Source organism: Gymnoscopelus microlampas (genome assembly GCF_963454915.1).
Source record: "Gymnoscopelus microlampas genome assembly, chromosome: 20".
Taxonomy (NCBI): Eukaryota; Metazoa; Chordata; class Actinopteri; order Myctophiformes; family Myctophidae; genus Gymnoscopelus; species Gymnoscopelus microlampas.
The window spans coordinates 32,105,861-32,127,154 of record NC_139957.1 but is presented as its reverse complement, the minus strand read 5'-3'; the positions used below and the strand labels follow the sequence as shown (position 1 = coordinate 32,127,154).

Genomic DNA, 21,294 nt, shown 5'->3' with positions numbered 1-21,294 from the left:
TAAAATCTATATATTATATAGCTGCTATTTGTAGTTATATGTAAATACTGTAAGTTCGTTTTAAAAGAAACGTATGCTTAAGCAGGCTTTATGCTGTATTATTTTTCGAAGTGGATTCCAGGGAATCTCTGGGATCCTTTAGGTGGGTCTAAATGGACCCTTACATGGCTGTAACTCTTGACAGTTTTAAATACCAAATGGACCCGTTCCATTTCTACATTGTCAGAGTTAAGGGGAGCTTGAAATGTAAAAGTTTGAGAACCATTGATGCATAACATATATCTTCAGTATATTACTAGTATAGCCAAATCCCTATCACTTGTTATACAATCATGCCCCCTGCCGGACACGTTTGGTAACGTCGTGACACACGTGAACCCGGAGGATGGCCGCTCCCATTGGTTGTAGTTTATCACGTGTCAATTCTGAAGATGGCGTCTCCAAATGGAGGTAAATTCTAATTCCTTACTCTGCTATGCCGTGTATAATTTGACATTTTAACATCACCACGGGGACAAAAACGTTAACGACTCTCATGTTTCCTTACCCGAACGAGTAAAGACGATAGAACACACATGTTAGTGCCGTATTAGTATTGTTTAGTGATGTTTTTCGCGTTGGCTAAAGCCCCACACACTAGCTACAGTGTTTTGTTTATCCACTAGTACAGTGGGATGCAACACAGCACAGGACACACACTGATCTAGAACACTGAAACAAACTGATATTATTGTTGTTGTTTTTTATTTACAGTATTGCAGCTGTGCTGAATAAAGGTTAAAGGGTTACAACTTATTATTTTTTTAAACAATTACACACTTATTAGAACAACTGACTCCCATCAGTGTTGCCAGATGTTTTGAGATAAATAAGCAACAAGGTATATGAAAACAAGCCTAGAAGCGAGCCCATCGCCCTTTAAACATTATACAATGGCTATTTGAAAATACCCTGCGACGCGTTGTAAGTTTGTAGATCTGCTATATTCAAAAAAAGTCTTGAAGAAAATGTTTTTTTTGGGGGGGAATCTTTTTTGAAACGTTACCAACACAAATGTATGGGGGCCCCGGCTCTGGCATAAAATATTTACAGATGGGGCGGGGGTCTCCAGACAAATGCATATTAATGTGGGGTCCTTGACTTGAAAATGTTTGAGAAACACTGGTTTAAAGCAAACAACATTAGGAAGCAATCCCAAATAAGCAACTACACTTTAGAAAATAGTCCCAAGTAAGCCCCCAAAAACCGCAACCCGCAACTACCAATAATTACAAGCAATTTACCAGAAAAACAAGCCCAAAGTCGCTTTTAATAAGCGGACATGGCAACACTGGCTCGCATACTGTATTGCGAAATGTGTTTTTTTCTTCCTTCCGTACGTTATCGTCGACGCTGTGCGTGGTGACGTAATGGCGTACGTACGCATCGACAACATTGTTTCATTTGTTGTTTCTGCATTACTCTTAAACAATACAAGAATTGGCAATTAAATATTACATTTACATGAATGTGAGATTATGAAGAAAGATTACCAGGCTGAGTGTTCTGGTTAATGTCTGGGCTGAATGATGTATTCTAAAGTCTACATAGATCTATGTGTGTGTGGAAATGTCAAAGATAATATGGGATTAAAATTACATTTTAAGTATTGATGCAGCCGCTACTACCTACAGTAGCCAAGTCTGCTTACTACTGATGAAGGTTAATTTAAGAGTGCACTGTTGTGTTGCTGTTGTATAATAAGTGACCTAATATTACCAAGATCAAATGGAAATCTAAATCATATATTTGATTACACAGTTGTAATCGAGGCATTTCATTTTACAGTATATCTATCTATCTATAACATTTTATTATTATTATATTATACCACTTATTCACATCTATATCTGATTAGAAAAGAAAATATATGGCAAATGGTGCCGTCCTAATGCTCTCCTTACTGATAGAACAGCCCATTTTTTGTTGTTTCAAGGCCAACTAAATATTAGTGCTACATTGTAGTTCAGTAGTGTTTGATATTTGCACTGTCACAGTTAGGTGTTTAATTCCAGCTGAGAATACCCATATGTAATGTGGGTATTACATATGTTTTAGATGTAAGCATCTACCACATTGCAAACTGACACTAAATAAAACTACAATTAACTTGTATTAATGTTGTTCCGATACCAATACCAGTATCGGAAAAGCTGCTGATACTGCGTAAAATGCTGGTATCGGTATGTCAGTCTATGACATTCCAATATTATGTAATTTATCACATGATATGTCATTTACAGTCATTAATTATTTTGTATTTTGAATGCTTCAGTTGACGTGTCACTACGGTTTTATACTCTTACTTTGCTATTTACATTATTATTTTACTAACTTGTAGCTACACTTTAACAATATTGATGGATTTTTTAATGTATTCCTAGATCATTGGTTCTCAAACTTTTTAATTTCAAGGACCCCCATAACCCTTACGGGTCCATTTGGTTCCATTTGTATACTCTCAGAGTTACAGACCTGTAAGGGTCCTTTTGGAACCCCCTCAAGGAACCCAGAGAGGACCCTGGACCTCACTTTGAGAGCCATTGTATTAGATTATTTTTGAGTGGTGCCAACCACTCCTATATCTGACTTTGTCCGTGTGTCCGTCCGTATGTATGTATGTATGTCCGATAAACAAACATTGATGACAACATCAATACGGGGCTCATCAAAGGCACCACTCTCTTCACACAGGGTGTGATTTTTAAATTACACACTGGTATCGGATCGGTACTCAGTATTGACCGTTACGCAAGTTACGGGTATCGGAATCAGTATCATTATCGGGAAGGAAAGAATTGTGTTGGTACATCTCTAATTAATAATATGTTATTACAGGCAATTCAAGTGATGATATTTGGAAAATATTGGACGTTCACATTTTGTGTGTGTGTGCTAGGTGATGACTTTGAGTCTTCTCTGCTGAGCTTTGAGAAACTAGATAGAGCATCACCGGACCTATGGCCAGAACAATGTAAGTTTGTTCCTCTTGTCTTCTCTATTCCCATCCATGTTGAGTGATTGATCCATATCAATGTGTTTGATCTATCTAATCCTGTATTCTCTCACACAGTGCCTGGAGTTGCAGAATTCGCTGCATCTTGTAAAAATGTAAGTTTATCATAAATAATTCAGAAGCCGATACTACAAAAGCCTTCTAAATCAGTAGTTCTCACACTTCCAAGATTTTAAAAATCACACCCTGTGTGAAGGAAGCGGTGCCTTTGGGGCGGGGCTTAACTCATTTCAGTTCGTCCCTATTGGTGGTCTGAGTCGACTTACCAAATTTGTACTTGGTAGCATGCTGCAAACTGGAATGATGGCTGTTTAAAGCCCAGCCAATGGGCAGACAGAGGGGGCGGGGCTTAAGTAATTACAGTTCGTCCCTATTGCTGGTTTTAGTCCATGTACAAAATTTGTACTCCGTAGCATGCTGCGAACTTGAGTTATGGCTGTTTGAAGGCCAGCCAATGGGAAGACAGAGGGGGCGGGGCTTCAGCAATTCATGCGGACTTGGTGGCATGCTGCAAACTGGAGTTATAGCTGTTTAAAATCCCGTGCTCATCCCGTGCTCATACGGGCACTGGGGGTCCCTGGACCCCTCTTTGATAACGTCAGCAAGTCATGCGCCTCGCTATTGGTGGTGTAAGTCCACATACCAAATTTGGACTTGGTGGCAGGCTTCAAACTGGAGTTATAGCTGTTTAAAATCCCGTGCCCTAAACGGGCGGACGGACATAGCATACGCGGGGGGTCCCTGGACCCCGCTTTGATAACTTCAGCAATTCATGCTCGTCCCTATTGGTGGTGTAAGTCCACATACCAAATTTGGACTTTGTGGCAGGCTTCAAACTGGAGTTATAGCTGTTTAAAATCCCGTGCCCTAAACGGGCGGACTGACATAGCATACGCGGGGGGTCCCTGGACCCCGCTTTGATAACTTCAGCAATTCATGCTCGTCCCTATTGGTGGTGTAAGTCCACATACCAAATTTGGACTTGGTGGCAGGCTTCAAACTGGAGTTATAGCTGTTTAAAATCCCGTGCCCTAAACGGGCGGACGGACATAACATACGGGGGGGGTCCCTGGACCCCTCTTTGCTAACTTCAGCAAGTCATGCTCGTCCCTATTGGTGGTCTAAGTCCACATACCATATTTGGACTTGGTGGCATGCTGCACTCTGGAGTTATAGCTGTGTAAAATCCCGTGCTCATCATCCCGTGCTGATACGGACGGACGGACATACGGACAAAGTCAAGCTTAGAGCGGTTGGCACCGCTAAAAAAAAAGTTAAAAAATAGCAGATGTACAAGCTTGCAGCGCGGCATGAAGTGACGCGCTGTGAACTTGTATATCTGCTATTTTTGAATAGCCAACGCAAAAATCTGTAATGACACAAATTCTTTCCCGGTTTTAATGGGTTAAAAAAAAGTTTTTAAGAAATATATTGTATTCTTCTATAAATGCTTAACTAATGCATTGTTGTAATACTATCCGAGCTGTGGAGACAATCAAGGTTACTGTTATATCCCTAAAAGTCTCCCTGCATTTGACCCATTTAAAATGTTTCTTCTTTTCTTTTTCTTTTTTACATCACAGCCAATCAGTAGTTCTCCCCCTAAGTGGATGGCAGAGCTGGAGAGTGAGGACATTGAAATGCTCAAAGGTAACAAAAAACAAAAACACCTGATTGAACACAGCCTATAAACTAGGGGTGAAACCATTAATCTATTAATCAATACAAATTTACCTAGCAAGATTTTGCTAGGTAAATACATACGACGAAAGTCCCACCCCTGTAGTCACTCTCTGCATTAGGTCGTGACCAGGCTTTTTCTCCTGAGAGATGAGTAAAGGCTGGGAACGAGGCCACCTTGAAGTAGGCCATGTGTTATATATGGCATCTAGTCATGTTATTTCATGGTATGAAATCTTGTATGTTGTATGCTATGTTAATTCATGTTGGAATCTTCAGTGATTATGTTCTGGCCTGTCCGTCTACAGAGCTGGGCAGTCTGACTACAGCCAACCTGATGGAGAAGGTCAAAGGACTCCAGAACCTGGCCTACCAGCTTGGACTAGAGGAGTGTAAGAATATGAATAACACACATTATTACTAGGCTCAGTGTGCGCTACCTATAAAGTTGTGTTTATGTGCTGTATGTAAAGGCACTGTGTCAGCAGAATTATTCTCTGTTCTCTGAGTGGAGGTGTCATAGCTAGCAAAATCCTAAACCTAATTTATACATCGTTGTACGACAGGTGTCGCTCAGCACCATCGTGAAATGAAGTATAAATTGATCAATTTAGTGACAGGCTATCTTAGTATGTTTTCACTTCACCACTAGATGGTGCTGCTTGTCTTAACAAGCTTCTCTATTAGCTTCTGACATGTATGAGTTTTCACTGTAACTTCCACTTTAACACCATGGACTGTAGTTCCAAGTACCAAATATGGCTTTGTGTTTATTCGTCCAAAGACAGATTGGGATCCTATTTTCTAAACTATAATTTTGTCATTCAGATTTAACTGTGCATTGCTGTGAAACAACATTAATGAGAGGGATAAAATTGAAACCACTTAGGTTTGACCATGACGTCTTCATTTTATAGATATTAGACCGTCTGGTTAAAATAGAAAATAGGACCAGAAGGAGGAGGATAAAATAAAATCAAGTATTCATGATGGATACTTGATGGATGCAAAATGTAGTTTTTAATCCGTTTCCTAGTGCCTCAATTGTCATAATCCTTGTGGAGTATGGATTAGAGAGATGTGGATAAGTGCTCATATTTTCCTCAGAGAAAAATGGGTACTTAGTCTGCCAATGAAAAAGTATGAGCAACAATGCAGAATATAGATCCCTCTTTACTGGGATTACGTGTATACTATAAAAATGCTATGTGACACCGACACATACACTTTAAATGTACAGTATGGACAAAGTACAGGAAGTAAGCATTGTCATACAGCCCACTGAACATAGGTGCTTTCTTGCATTTGCCCCTGACTCATACAAATTAATATACAATTAATTTGAATGAAATGCATTTGTATTTCACTCAAACCAGAAGTTCATTTAGCAGGATATAATACTCATTAACACAACTATACTGTGATATAAATGTGCCACATTTAGACAAAAGGCTACATTTAATCTGCTGTTGTGTGTTGGCTTATATCTTTTTACTTTGAATATGAATTGATATCAGTAGAGTGAGTTGGCCTTTGCTCCACCCATTTACTGTTGTGGTTGTATTGAACCTAAATGGACCCTCTACACTATAACTCTGAGAGTTTACAAATGGTCCATTTGGTTCCATTTGTACACTCAGGATTTACACTCAGGATGTTACAGTGTAGATTGGTGTCCCAGATATAAAAAATCACACCCTGTGTGAAGGTAGCGGCGCCTTTGATACATTTTGTCATCGATATGTGCTTATAATGTGTTTATAGCCACGTGTCACGTGAAACTTGACCAATCACTTTGTTGACGTACGCACCTGACCAATCAGAACGTTGACGCACACGGACAAAGTCAGGTATAGAGCAGGATCCACTCTATACCTAGCGCCGCTAGCGCCGCTAAAAATAAATCTTATGTGGAGGATCTTGAGATCCTAATGGGAACGGTGTTGCTCCCATCTCGATCTAGGACGTCATGTGGCCAGTCCATGACGACTGACGTATCTATGACGTATCAGGCCGACCTGAGCCCCACTGACTTGCACATACAATTAAAGTTAAATATTTACAAAAATATATATTTGATAAAACATTCATGTTAGTACAGACACAAGGACACACATAGACTAACCCTCCTATAGATGGCTATAGCCTCTTGCAGAGCCACGCCATTAAAAATCGTATCACATGGGGTTCCATGGCCTAATGGCCTATCAAACTGGGGGTCCTTGAAATAAAATAAATGTGAGAATCCCTGGTATGGAGAGAGATGGAGGGGCCTTTACCTTTTACTAGTAAGCTCATTGCTTTTTTTAAAAATCTGTAAACACCAGATGATTAAAGTAGACTCCTCCGGGAGCAGATTACTTCAACTGTAATTTGTCAATGGATGATGAAAATTGGGGGATGCATATATGGAAACCTTTCAATTATTTAAGCAAAGCAGCAGATTGAAGGTGAGGGAGGTGATACTGTGTGTTTGCTGCAGTGGGCTGTTGCAAGAAATACTCAAATAACTTATGTACTTATGAATACCCACATGAGGGCAATTGCTTATAATTAAAAATTAAACAAACTGATCAGATTTCATTTCATTCAGGATGGCATTGTCTGAGTGATCACTCCCAAAAAGTTACCTAAATGTAAAACATTTTTATGTTCCTCTTTTTATTAAAACATCTTTTCTCCAAGAAATATACAAAAAAAGCATAGCAAGAAAATATATGTTCAATTCTAGGCCTATTATGCAGGCTGCTTATTTATTCTCAATCTGGGTTTATGGGTGGAAAAATACCTGGTTTAAAGGAAGCATCTTTTGAATGCGTAGTGTGCATTTAGTTATATTCCGAGCCCACTTGGCAACAATGTCGTTTGGTTGAGAAAGTGTCTTATCTCCCCATCCCTCCCTAAACCCCTGAGAAGCGTGTAATCTGGCTGGTATAAAGATGTTAGCTGTCATGCAGTGAAGACTGCGGGCTTTGCAACCATGTCATGCACCTCGGGACGATGGGACTCAATGACGGTTATTATTGGTCTCGGAGCAGCACCGTAATGGGTGCCTGTTTAATGCGCTCCGGTTTAATTTTCTCCTTTTCCCGGCTGTCAGGGGAAGTCTTGTAAATCTCAGCTACTTTTTCATCATGTTTGTGCGCTCTTCAGTGGCCATAAACGAGCCGCCGCAGAGGCCCAGCGCAGTGCCGGGCAGGGGGGACAGGATTTACTGCCCCCACCCACCCCCCAACATGTGGGCCATTAAAGAAGGGGGCTGGTGAAATGGGCACAGTACAATCAAGCAGCGAAAACTCACCCACCCCATCACCGCCGGGGAGAGAAAGGGGACCTGGAGCAGTCGTAACTAAAGGACACTCACTCTCATCTCGTACCTTCTGAGATTGCTGACGCTACATGTGGACAGAGTGAATGTGGAGGAAAAGGATATAGAGGAAATCTATTTGGGACGTTGACCCATGTCAGGTTTTGATGGCGGCATTGCATTTGTATGTGTTTATGTGGGTGTGTATAGAGAATGTGACACACCCTCATCCCCCTTGGGAGACCTCCCCCCTATCCCAATCACGGCTGTGTAACGCCAGTCCGGACTGGTCCCAGCGGGGTTTGACGCGTGCCTCTTCCTGCAGGCCCCAGCTGCTGCTCCGCCCCATGATGAATGCCCCTGTCGTGGGCCACTGAGCGCAGGCGTCAGACCCCCCGGAGTCCCTGGGGAATGCTGAGGACGCTGATAAGTGCTGTTATTGGAGGTAATTGAAAGCTGAGTGTTCCTGTGGGATCAGCTGGGAGCCCCCAGGCTGGAAACACTGCTGGTAGAGAGTTAGTGGTGGTGCTCTATCATACCTGTGGGTTCAAGGCAACTGGTCCCTGTAACAGTAACAATAGTAGTAATAACCTGCAGCTTACAGATTCTGACTCTGTCCTAAAAGAAGGAGCTATGTCAATTAGCAAAGGCCTTCCTCTCCAGACTGTAGCAATTACTTTTCATTTGTGTCAAACTTCGCTAATGTGTCTCCAATCTTGCTTCAGTTACAGCTTAGTGGGTGGCAGAACGTTCAGAGTGTGTTTTTGTGCTCCAGGGGACATTCTTGTGCAAGAAAGAACCCCACACACAACTCTGGCTAGATTATGGCCCACCTGTTGTCTCTTCCCTGGTGCCCCAGCCAGGCCCGTCTACTACCATAATGCCACCCAGCCAACCCCTGGCATGACTGGCCACGTGAAGGTGAGGCTGAAGGTCGCCCTGCCTCTAACATCTCCGAAAGGGCTGGTGTTCACTGCCTCCTCCTCCTCCTCCCAGTCACCCTCAGGATCAATCTCCTGCCTATTAAGAGCGCTGTGCTACTGAATATGATTGCATTCACCGGGCCCCACTGTGCTAATGTACCTCCATCAATCCATCAGGGCGGGCTGACCGCGGGGCGGGCGGTTATGAAGTGCCTGTGCTGACAGCCGCTGAATGAGGAACAGGGGACGCCACCCCCACCCCCTCTCCTCACCGCTACTCTTCCTCCTCACCTCTTCTTCACCACTGTCCTGCTCTCCTCACCTCTCCCCAGCTTCTTTATGGGCTCATAGTGGAGATGGATGGCAGCGTCATGGCGTTTCTCTGTGAGGGTGGCACCAGCTTCATGGCGTGTTAAGAAACTGAAACTGGGGAGAGTTGTTCGGAGTGTGTGTAAATCAGGATTCAGGTATCAGAAGCAGCAGCAGTGAGCATAAAGCTTCTCGTGACTAGATGGGCGGTGACATCATCAATCGACACAGGCAGCGTGGTGAGCAGCGTTTGCAAATCACTCTAGAAATTTCAAGAACTTTGCGCCACCTGGGATGATCGGTTGTCTCTCTCCGCTTCATTCAGGTACCGCCCTGGAGATTAATGCCAGATTCGCTTTTTGGAATGGCCACCAACTTTGTAACATTATAGCCCTGGCCCTGTCACTGTCTGTAAATTCCACTGCATACATTTTGCAACAGAATGAAACAGGCTTTCTCCCAAGCAATGCAGCAGGTTGCAGCTGTAGCTGCTGTGGCCTGCATGTTAGCTATGGTGGAACAGAGAGAGACAGGCAGAGCTGCGCACACTGACATGCAACCCCGCTTCAGCTCGGCTCGCCTGCCGCCTCCCTGAGCAGATCGGAAATGACACCTCATTTCCATAAAGGCATTTGGAATTCATTGGATTTTCTTTCCCAGCTAATCATAGCACGGGTGTAAAACCTTTTAGGCTTTTTAATGAATGAATTTTGACTGATTGCCTATTAATAAGGACACCTCTTGAACAGGCGTGGGCTGGAGAAGGGGTGGGGAGGGGCAGATGTGTTTGCTTGTGTGTGTGTGTGTGTGTGTGTGTGTGTGTGTGTGTGTGTGTGTGTGTGTGTGTGTGTGTGTGTGTGTGTGTGTGTGTGTGTGTGTGTGTGTGTGTGTGTGTGTGTGTGTGTGTGCGTGCGTGCGTGTGCGCACACATGCTTGTCTGTGTGTCAGCCAGGCGAGAATGCATGGGGGGGCAGAGGAGAAGAGGGGAGGGCCCTCTCGGTTGGGACATAAAGAGGAACCAGTGGCTCCCCTGGGAAATCACAGCCCGTGTCTGCATCTTAAATATCCCTGTGAAGTATCAATAAGTGGGTAATTGAATTTTGAACACAAACATGAGCGTCAGGTGTATGTGTAGCAAGGCGCTGGTATCTGGGTGGGGGGGGTGTGGGGTGAGTGTTTCAAAACGTGCATGCGTGTGTGTTGAAACACTCACATACACCCCCCCCACCCTTGTTTGTGTGTGTGCATGCATGTGTGTGTGTGCGCACGTGTGTCATCTCCTCTGTGCCTCCCTCCATTCCCCCGGGGGAGGAGGGTGGTGAGAATGGATGTTAAATCCATTAAATAAAGCTTACAGGCCGTAATAGCTGAGTGGCACTCGTAGATGGCTGGTGGGGGTCACATAAGTCCTCTTGACTCTTAATGAAAGTGAACCGGGGCAGTCAGGGCTTGGGTCCAGGACTCTAGTTAACCCGGGTGGTCATCTGTCTGTGGGGCTAACCGTGGTCCCACCTGCTCACCAGGGGCATGCCATACTGGAGCGAGGTGTGAGAGGAGGGGCGAGCAGAGGGCTCAGTGATGATTACTTTCATTTTATACACCAAGGAGCCTGGGGGGGGGGGGGGGATTGTGACAATGACACGCAGATCACTCACTGCAAATGAGGGGAAAGTAAGATGTTACACTGAAGTGTTTGCTTTGCATCTCCATAGGCCTCCCTGGAATTGCAGAATGGAAATGACTTCCCACCACAGAGCAGAAAGTGAAGGGCAAAAACATTTTAGTTACACGGTGGATTCACCGCGGAGGTTCCAGAGGTATAGACTTATGCTCTTAGTCTAATTTAGGGGGCAAAAAGACAATAATTTGAAGAATTGCCCTGGGCCATATTTGGCTGTTGTTTGTAGATATAGGTTAATCCCTCAGTGGAGCATTGTACCTGTACAGCAGTAATCAGACCAAAATCTACATCCAGGGGATTACTGGACTGATGTGAGAACTGGGATCCTCCAGGCATCAGAGTGCTGCCAGACAATCCTCTGTTATCAACCCCCCATGCTGGCCATGCCACCCACTGGTACTCAGCCCACTGTGCCATGCTGCCCCACTGGTACTCAGCCCACCGTCTCACAATGCCTTGGCTAAGCTCTGTTTATTTACATAATGCAGTTATTTGTAGCCAAAATCTGGATAGATTCCAAACGGATATAAATAGAATACAATCAAACAATGTGGATTATTATTATTATTTTAGTTTGTTTGTTATTTAGTTATTTAGTAATATAATTTGTTTTAGATTGTATCATTTCTGTATTTGGGTTAGGGTTTGTTTCTTTGTTTTATTCAAAACACACATTACCAGCGAGTGATATAATAGAATCTCTGACCATTTAGGGCTAACTGATAATTAGATAGTAACAAATCAACAGGGCAAGGAGATGGCCCTCAGAATCCATAAGGTATCATTTAGTATGGATGGCAGCTGGAACAAGTTGCTGATTAACTTAGTGCAAAATTAGTAATTGACCTTTCTAATCAACTAAACAAATCTCTAAGTCCCTCTAATCAGTATGGATGTCTCCTGGCCAGTAACAAAGCTTGTGGGTGTGTGTTTTTGCAGCAATATTTCTCCGCATCTGTTGTGTGTGTTTTATTATAAGTGCTTTGTGGTTATTCGTGATCACTTTCCCCACATCCTAAAGAAACCATTAGAAGAAAAATTATACTCTTTTAAACTTCTAAGAAGCAATGGATCTTGCCATGAAATAACACACACCAAGGAGCTTCCAAACCAAATAAAATAAATCACAGAAATTAAATAATTGTGTCTACGCTTGCATTTAAAACACCCCCGTATAGTTGTTTCACTACAGACTACATTTTCTGACAAGCCACCCTGTGCTCATGGGTGGGGTAATTTGACTGACAGCTCCTAGCTCCTTACTCAATGTGCATTACTGGGGGTTTCTTTCCAGGCCAGTGCACACTGTGTATGTGTGCCTTTACCGCAGATACTGTAAGTGTGTCACTAAATGTAACTCCGAAAGGACCGTCCACATCAAGAATGAAAGCTATAAAAATAACGATAATGATGTGAGTATCTACACTGATGAATGATAACATTCTGTAAAAATGTTCGAATGTCAGTGACATGAGTCATGTGTTGAACACGATGGCCTGTAAATTTGGATGGACTTTGATTGGCTGTCAGTGTTTCTCATCGTTCATCGTATCACTCTGAAAGTGATCCCAACGATATTGTTCACCACTGTCATCGTCGTTATAGTTGTGGTGGTGTGAACTTTTAACGATATATTTATAGTTATCGTTATAGTTATCGTTCTTGGTTTAGACGGCCCTTAATGCTGCCATTAGGAATGGGAAAGTCCCTCATTGTTTTCTTGTTTGTCTCACACTTGAGAGAAAAAAGTGTGATGTGCTCTGCTGTTAAAATAATCAGCAATGTTTGGCCAGCTCTGTTTTCAATTTCATCATGTCCTTAACCTTCAACCGGTTTGACCCATATTTCCTTTTTTATAAGAGCAGAGCAACATGTCATAAACTGGGCTCTGATTTGTGTTTGATAGGGTCTTTAATGTGATCATGTAAATGATATGAGTTGTCAGAGAGGGAGCACTTTAAAATCCTTAGTGTTAATATAACTCAGAAGATTGTACAAATGCAACAAAGTTGACTATTTGGTTCCATTTGTACACTCTTCAGAGTAAAATGAACACTGTGGATTTTACTGTGAGGAGGCTGAACTGAACTCTAATTAAAGCCATCCCTGATCGCTGTGGTTAAAGTAGGGCTTATCAAGTGATTTAAAGCGGAGAAAAGAGAGAGACAGAAAGTTCACGTACCCGAAAACATATAGACAATCTATAAAAGCCACGACCCTTTGCTATGATATCCCTATAATAACCTCAGTGCACCCATAGTTGGGGTCATCCAAAAGGAATTGCCTCACACCATACAGTACCTGATTCTGACAGCTTCACTTCGATCTGAGGCACCGTCTGTCTATCCGGGGCTCCCCCCGGTGATTTTGTTTGGGGTTATTTGAAGAGACAGCGTGCCGCAAAAGGAATCCATCCCATTCCAATTAGCGTCATGTTTAAACCGATGATGGGCACCTCAAGGTCACGTGGCCCGACGCCCAGATGCGCCATTATCATTCCACGCTGGGGCGACTCATCTAAATTACATACCAACCCGCCTCTGCTTTTTCATTAGCCGCCCTCCGCGGGGGAGGCGGGAGACCCGTCTCACCAGTTCAGCGCCACACGGCAGCTCATCAGCACCAGTGTCAGGTTCAGCTTCGTCGCTGTGCACCCAGCAACCCCTTCTTTAACTCTGGTGGGACAAAACAGGCCAGTTAAGATACTGATCACATCCTCCAGTAAGGTGTTATGAAATTGGATGTCTTTCTGCGCAATAGCCATTGGAGATTAGTGCTTGTTGTGCTGCTCTGTATTTGTATATGTGTGATGATGAGCAACATAATCACTTAAACCCTATATTCTTTGTTGACCAGAGTCCCCCAGGGGTCTATACTAGGTCCGCTCCTTTTTCTCCCCCCTGCGCCAAATCTCTTCACTGAAAATAGCCAATATATAAGGCTATGGTAGATTGGCTCCAAGGTCAATGAACGCTAGCCTGGCATGGCCAGCCTAATATCACTGCATAGATATTAGTCTGTAATCTCTGTGTGGAACCGTAACTCATTCAATGCCAATGAAATAAAAAAATAATTGCGAACTGTGCCAGCAATTTTTCTATTTTCTTGTATATATTTCCTTTCTCAAGTAGTCACAGAATATTTATCTAAAGTATAGTCGATCCCCTGATGGGTGCTAATCACTGTGGGTTGCACTGTGTGGTTTCACAAATGTCAACGAGATCATTGGAACTTGTTGACATTAATTGTCTGCCTTTTGAAAATAACATAATAACATTGAAAAATACATAGTAAAAAAAAAGTGCTCAGGAGCCGAGATACAGCATTTTTCAGTAATAAGTTAAACAAGAAGTGAATGGAGCAGCAAATCTTCAAATGATGATATCTTGGGTTCTGAACGTTTTTTTGCATATTTGCATACTGGGCCGTCAATGGTGCCTCCAATCACAACCGAGCGGGACCAAATTTGCAGTGGGCAAAAACTTTCCGGACAGGCAGATTCGTCTGGTTTCCAGGCTACATCTACGCTCACAAAGCGTCTCAAAGCGACGCGTTGTGAGCTTGTAGATCTGCTATGGTTAACTGAAAGTTTATGAGGTGATCCCAGCTTCTCTGAAAACACTTGAGGAGCTAAGAGGCTGATCATCTTTATTGTTAACAAAGTGCAATTAGTGTACCTGGATGATTCCTCTCCAGGGCTTGCCGTGATGATCCCACCCCAATGACACAAGTGTGTCATTGAATGGAAAAGCCGCTGAAATGTTAGCTTTCGCAGAAAAGAGCCATTTTACAAAAGGCCTTCAGCGGGGAGTTGATCTTTGGCACAGAGTCAACACAATTGTATAAGCCTTATTTAGTTGATCCAACTGAAACATCTCTATATCAAAGACCTCCATTTTCATTCCTTTTAGAAGTCATCATAAGTTACATTTCATTTTTAATATATCATAAGAATACAGGTCAAGTAGGCACCTAAACATTGTGGGCACCGGTAAATTGGCAATTTCTTCCAAAATGTAAAAAGATGAAGAATAAATGTATGCTTCTTTGGAAATGTAAAGTATACATGATTTGAACATACACAGTACATCATTATCAGACCTACATTTACCCTTCAACTTGTTGTTTGTTGCCCATAATGACTTGCTATCCACAGGTTCTGTAACAATTTTGTAGCAATTGTAGAAATATTAGGTCTTACATGTAAGACACACACACACACACACACACACACACACACACACACACACACACACACGCACACAAATATGCCCACAGGTCAATATGCTTGAGTGGGTGTCTTACTATACTGAGGCATCCTTTTTCGTAGCTTGTCTCCGTCTCATGTTCTTTTCCATGTCCAAAATGAACAGATGTTGGTGTAAATTGCCTTCCTGTTTGACACTACACAAATTAAAGATTTGCATTTCCAAACAACTGCTCTGAAGTTCTTGTAGATTTGCAGTCTCAACGAATTTCTCGTTGAACTGAATTGACTGATTTCAGAGACTTTGAAAAGTTGTGAAATATACCTGAGGAGTAGGCCACTCACCAGCGTATGAGGCACTTCAAGTTATTAGTCTTTCAAATGTTCATTATAAAACTGATAGTTTCATATTCCTTGATTATGATTGGCTGAGCCACATTCGAAGCCGTTGTAAAATGCTCTATAAACACACACCTGTGACGCTTGGCATGGCATGTTTAAAAATGTTGTTGGTTTCTGGTTCATTTTAGGTGAGAAATGAGCCATGCAGTTGCTTAGTATTGATATATTTCACATTTACAACAGCTAGTTTTAGTTTGGCTTTTTGATTTACGATGTCTACGATTTTCAGGTTGCCATATTTGATATTGATAACCATTTTAGAAGCATTAAGCCACAGGCCATGGTTTACAGTGATTTTAGAACAGCTCATATTGATTGATTCGGCAATATGGTCTCTTTTTGTTCTCCAGCCAGGGAAATGACCAGGGGGAAATTCCTGAACATCTTGGAGAGGCCAAAGAAGTGATCATGGAACAGCCAAGTTGGGATGAAAACGTGGATCTCCATGCTTTTATGAACACTTGGGACAACTTCCCGACCTCCATGACGGAAGTTCAGAGACTTTGCATTCAAGAGGTGAATGAGATAAAATATTGCTCACTCGCACAGCTGATTTCTTCACTGAAGAACCCAAGGGCTGCAAACACTTTTATTCTTACTTCTGTGTACACGTTGTTGCTCTCACCTATAGAAGATAGTTGCTTTTACTATCTTTAATTTAAACTTTCACGGTAGCTTGTAGATTTGCCTTGAATGTACTGTATGTACCCTATTTATTGTCATTTCTATTTTAAACATGATTTTTTGCAATTTGTGAGGTTATATAATAAAGTTTTAAAATGAAATGCACAAAATGGCAAACAAATGTTTTTGTGATGCTGAAAATGTGATCAAGTGTTCAACACAAATGTTTGCAGTTCTCAGTGGAAACCTATAGTTTCAGTTTTTGATAAGGCAGCTGTTTTTCAAGACCTTAAGCTTTTTGTCTCCGCCAGGAGACTATGTTTTCGTTCTCGTCCTTCCGTGTGTCCACCAAGCTAACATTGGTCAAGCTTCACGTGACGTGACAATATGTTGAAAGGGTGTGCTTTGATTGGCTAGCGAGACGCATGATGAAATAGAGACCTATAAATAGGTGTGTCACTTCAAAAGATCATATCTTTTGAAGTGAGGTAAGACAGGATTAATCAGGAACAGTACTGGCGGAGACCTGTGCTCCGAGGAGCACATTTTCTAGTTTTTCTTCTTTCTTTTTTTAAATTTAGAGTAGTCAATTTTTACCCCCTTTTTCTCCCCAATTTAATCGTTATGCCAATTGATTCCTCCCCACACACATTTCTGTGTCGTCACTGCTGTTGTATCCTACTGCCACTGAGGAGCCCCCATCGGGAGGACCTAGAGCCTTCGTCCTACTCCTCCCGCCCAACACTCCCTGCTGACAGGTGCCGCCCCAGCCTGTAGGAGTACATGCAATGACCAAGATCACCCACCCCGCCAGCTTCCCTCCCCCGAACACGGGCCAATTGTGTTCACATAGACCCTTCAGCCTCTTTATTTTAATAACTTTGTGCTTCCACTATTCCACAAAGTGCATCAACTCTCTGGCTCTGCACATGCCAGCAGCTCCAACAGGACACCGTCATACGACTAAGTATAAATCAGGCTTTTGTTCCTTTAATGAGGATTGGAAGTTGGGTCCCCAACACAAAACATTGCGTAAAAAATAATATTGCTCATTGTCATCCCCGTTAATGAGAGTTGACATAATTACTAGGACCGTTTCTTTTCTAATTAGCACACTTCCAGCGTTGCCACAGCTAGTGGCCGGTGCAAAAAAGGGAATCAGACAGGCATGCTGAACGGGAAACAAAAAGAAGTCCATTCGCTATAATTAGGTAAGACATGAATGCCTTGTACTGTTCTCAGCTGGAAATGAATCGCAGGGGCTCTGGTCGTTCAATCCCAACAAGTTACACTTCTACCCACAGTCCACTAATAAGCCTCTAATTGTCTGTGTGGTTCACACAGACAGAGGCAGCCACTGCCTCTGTAGACTGAAAGAACAAGCCCAATCGATGGTCTTGAAGGGCGGAGCCAAACCCAGGCGCTGGATTCCAGCGCCTGGGTTTGGAGCACTCTGATTGGTTAGGAGATAACAAGGTCCTAAGACCAGCGTTCCTGCAAGGTTCTCCCAGGCTTTTTTTCTTTTGAAACAAAAAAAAAATGCATGGGTTTCCGAGGCTACTGCCTCTGTGAATTCCCTGCCTCTAACACGGGCCCTCATTCAACACACCAAATCATATGGAGTATTAATGTAACCAGTTAAGCCCTATATACTTTGATGTAGACCAAATAGCGAAAATAGACGTAGTTTGACTATTTTTGCTATTTTGGAAAATATTGACAATTTCTAAAATCTTTGAAAATATTGAAACTTTTTTTGTTGATACATTTTTTTATATTTTTAAAAATGTTAGCCTACAATGACATGCTCAAAATAGGGACACCATGTTGAAAAATGATTAACCTTTCAATCCCAGAATGAGGTTATGAAGTCTTTAGGTCTAAATCAGGTCAACATAAAATACCTTTGGTTTGTTGTGGACTGTTGTTTTCTCACTGTGCGTATAAGAGCTGATGTTATGGTTCAAACTGGTTGATAGGTCGACTGTTGAATACTTGTGGATATCGACTGATGAACATTGATCAGTCTTCTGAGTGTTGACATGGTAAATGACCTGACGTCCACAACATGGTGCGTTCACTGGTGGCTGCCTGTCACCCATAAGCCCCAGAGAAGAGACGGGTCATTCCACACGGAGGGTGGGGTCATTCCACAATCCTCCACCCAGCCACAGTGCATTGCGCTGACCTCACAGAGCCTCGTTGCACCGACAATATGTCAATCCAATGTGCCCTAAGGCCTTAAATTAGCTGTCAATTAGTGCAAATTAATCAACTCCTCGCCTAATTAAGCAATGCCAACGGGCAGATACCAAACATGCCATTGTTGAAAAGCCATGAGAAAGCTGGAGCTAAGAAACCTGCACTGTAAAATCCTCAGTGGTAATGTAACTCTGAGAGAGTGTAAAAACAAATGGACCTGTAATGTAAGGGTACATTTTTTGCACTCAGGACATTTTACTGTGTACTTGCTGTGTGTGTACTTTGCTGTGTGCGTGCGTGCGTGCGTGAGTGCATTACGCCCTTGGTACACACTAAAATCCTCAGTTCATTTATCCATTTGTAACTGAGAGAGTGTACAAATGTAACTGTTGTTGGAAATGTTGTCTCTTACAGGTCCATTTGATTACATTTACACACTCCTGTGTAAATGTAACACAAGAGTAAATGTAAATTTGTACGCTCTTAAGAATTATTTAACACTCTGGATTTTACTGAGTATACATACATGCTTTGGGCAAAGCAAGCAGCCGATCCTCTAGCAGTGTGCTTCAGTGTTTTTCTCCTGACTTAGCTCTAGATGTGTGCCGTCATCAAGTTGCCTCCTGCACTCTGCACCCTTCAGCTTGATTCAGCACCGCAATGGCTGAATCCCACTGTCTTTGATCCACCAGCAGTACAGCCACTCATCACTCTATGTGTATGCTTTAGGACGAATATAGATAGATGTATGGCTAGTTGAGGAGCGGGCGGTGATCATTCATTCTGATTGCATATGTGAAACATTCAGCATTGGAGGTCCGTGGTGGGGCTGGGCTAATGCATAGTTATGTTTCAGGGTGCAGCCCAGTGCAAAAACCCCATTATCTTATGACCTTCGTGGGAAGTGGAAGTTCTTTATTCATTCATTATGGCAAATAAGATGTCAACTTTTCCAAATCACCATGAGACAAGGATGTAATATTCAGTGTAGAGGGTGTTTTTTTTTTATTGTTTTCAGCTGTTTTGTATCAGTTTATGACCTGCTGCAGGAATATGCTCTCCTTTGAAGGTTATGTCTGATTAAACTTGGTTGAGTGCTGTGTTGTGCACCGACAATAGTAGCCGACACAAGCTCGGAGCTCGTGTGAGCTTGTAGATCCTCTCAAGACAGATTCAGCAAATTGAAACAGGGAAGAAAATATGTATATATTATTTGCCAGTGGGTTCCCAGATCGGTAGATATGCTAGTTTAAGTCTAAATCATCCTCTGATCTGCCTGGGCTGTGTCCAATGAGTGCTACTATTTTAAGTTAAGCAACGCGCCAGTAGTTGGCCGGACAGTGTGTGTCCATTCTAAATGTTCCCTGATCGATTCTATTTACATTGTACTACTGTCTAAAATAATATAACATCAAATCATGTGAATCTCTGGATCCATATTGGAACAACATGGCTCTAATGTCTTTCTCAGACTTCATGTCTTTAATCAACTCCTCGCCTGTCACAGGCTGGCATCCTCGATGCCAGCCTGTGACATCAGTCATCTGACATCAGTATCAATGCTGTATGGCAAGATTCCAAATTTGGACAAGGTTTCAACCCGATCAGAGCCCCACATGATTTGCATTATATAATTAAAGTAAAATATTTCAAAAAGGACAAAACATACAGTATGTGAAATGAGTTGATGTACTGTACTTATGTGGCCTACTGGCAGTTGTGCACAAAATGTGGCACTTAGCAGTCCAGCAGTTTATGAGATTAGCTCCAGTCCAGACAAGTGGACACACAGACTTATAGACGGCTAGACTCCTACAGAGCAAAAAAAAAATGATAGTGTTAAAACAAATTCACAATTAAGATGTCAATCTTGTGGCTGTACACATAATGTATTTGTAGCTACAGTCAGAGCTGCCCTGTTGGGGGAGTTTAGCCTCTACACAAAGTGCCTCATGACCCTGGGTTTGAGGACATCCTGGTCATAATAATGTTACATTAGGACTTAAATTGCCACGGTAGAAATGAGAAGAGTGAAGGGAGTACAGGGTGGTGATGGTGGGCATACAGATAAACAAAAAAATTCCAACAGCTGTTTGCTTTTTAATCTGCAGCCCTCAGATCCTGCAGTCTTTGATGGGCAGCCCACTCTACACGAATGACTGAACTAAATCTTCCCTTAATCTACAGTCTTATTAGGCAGCCTCTCTCCTGCATGTAAATCAGGCTGCAGCCATTTTCATATATGGAGAGATGGATTATTAAAAGCCACCACAGAGGGGAAAACTATTTCACTACTACTATCAACAAACAACAAAAGGTGACTCCATATAGATGGCAGCAGAACCGGTGATGGAAAGAGAAAGGGTGGCCCCAATGGTGCCCAAAATATAGCAGATCTACAAGCTCACAATGCATTGCCATGCGATGCATTGTGAGCTTGGTAGATCTGCTATATTTGGGGGGCGACCACCGTCTCAGCCTAACCTGCCTGTAATTGACAGGTCAACCTGACACTATGTGAATAAATGGGCTGATCGTCCCAACAGGCTGTCATTAGCATATCCTAATAACACCGGGTTCTCCATTAATGAAATTTCCACTTAATAGGCCCTAATTAGTTTCAACTGGTCATCCTGTAATTGCAGCAGAAATATTTTTCTCCCGCTTAATCAGTAGCTCAATTTCAACTCCTTGATGTAAAATATGACTTTGCAAGGGGATCAGTCATGTTGTCTGCTTTTGTCCCTATTGAGTGTAGCTCTGTAAGGGTTTAATATCCATATCTGCCTCGTTGCATGCATGCCTCATAATGACTCAGAATAATTAGTCAGAACTTGGTAGCCTACTTGATTATTTGTTCTGTTCCTTTGGTGTTGGTGTCCTGACCTATGAAGTCAATATGTA

At 42.5% G+C, this 21,294-nt stretch overlaps 1 protein-coding gene across 1 annotated transcript; it reads left to right on the top strand.

Annotated features, from left to right (window-relative positions):
- The first annotated feature begins 395 nt into the window (after positions 1–395).
- lin52 (lin-52 DREAM MuvB core complex component) lies at positions 396–16,347 on the top strand. The gene is made up of 6 exons (XM_084044313.1): positions 396–450; positions 2,939–3,013; positions 3,113–3,150; positions 4,639–4,705; positions 5,044–5,127; positions 15,915–16,347. Exons 1-6 carry the CDS (start codon positions 432–434, stop codon positions 15,968–15,970), a joined length of 339 nt encoding a protein of 112 aa, XP_083900439.1. The 5' UTR covers positions 396–431; the 3' UTR covers positions 15,971–16,347.
- Positions 16,348–21,294: the final 4,947 nt, after the last annotated feature.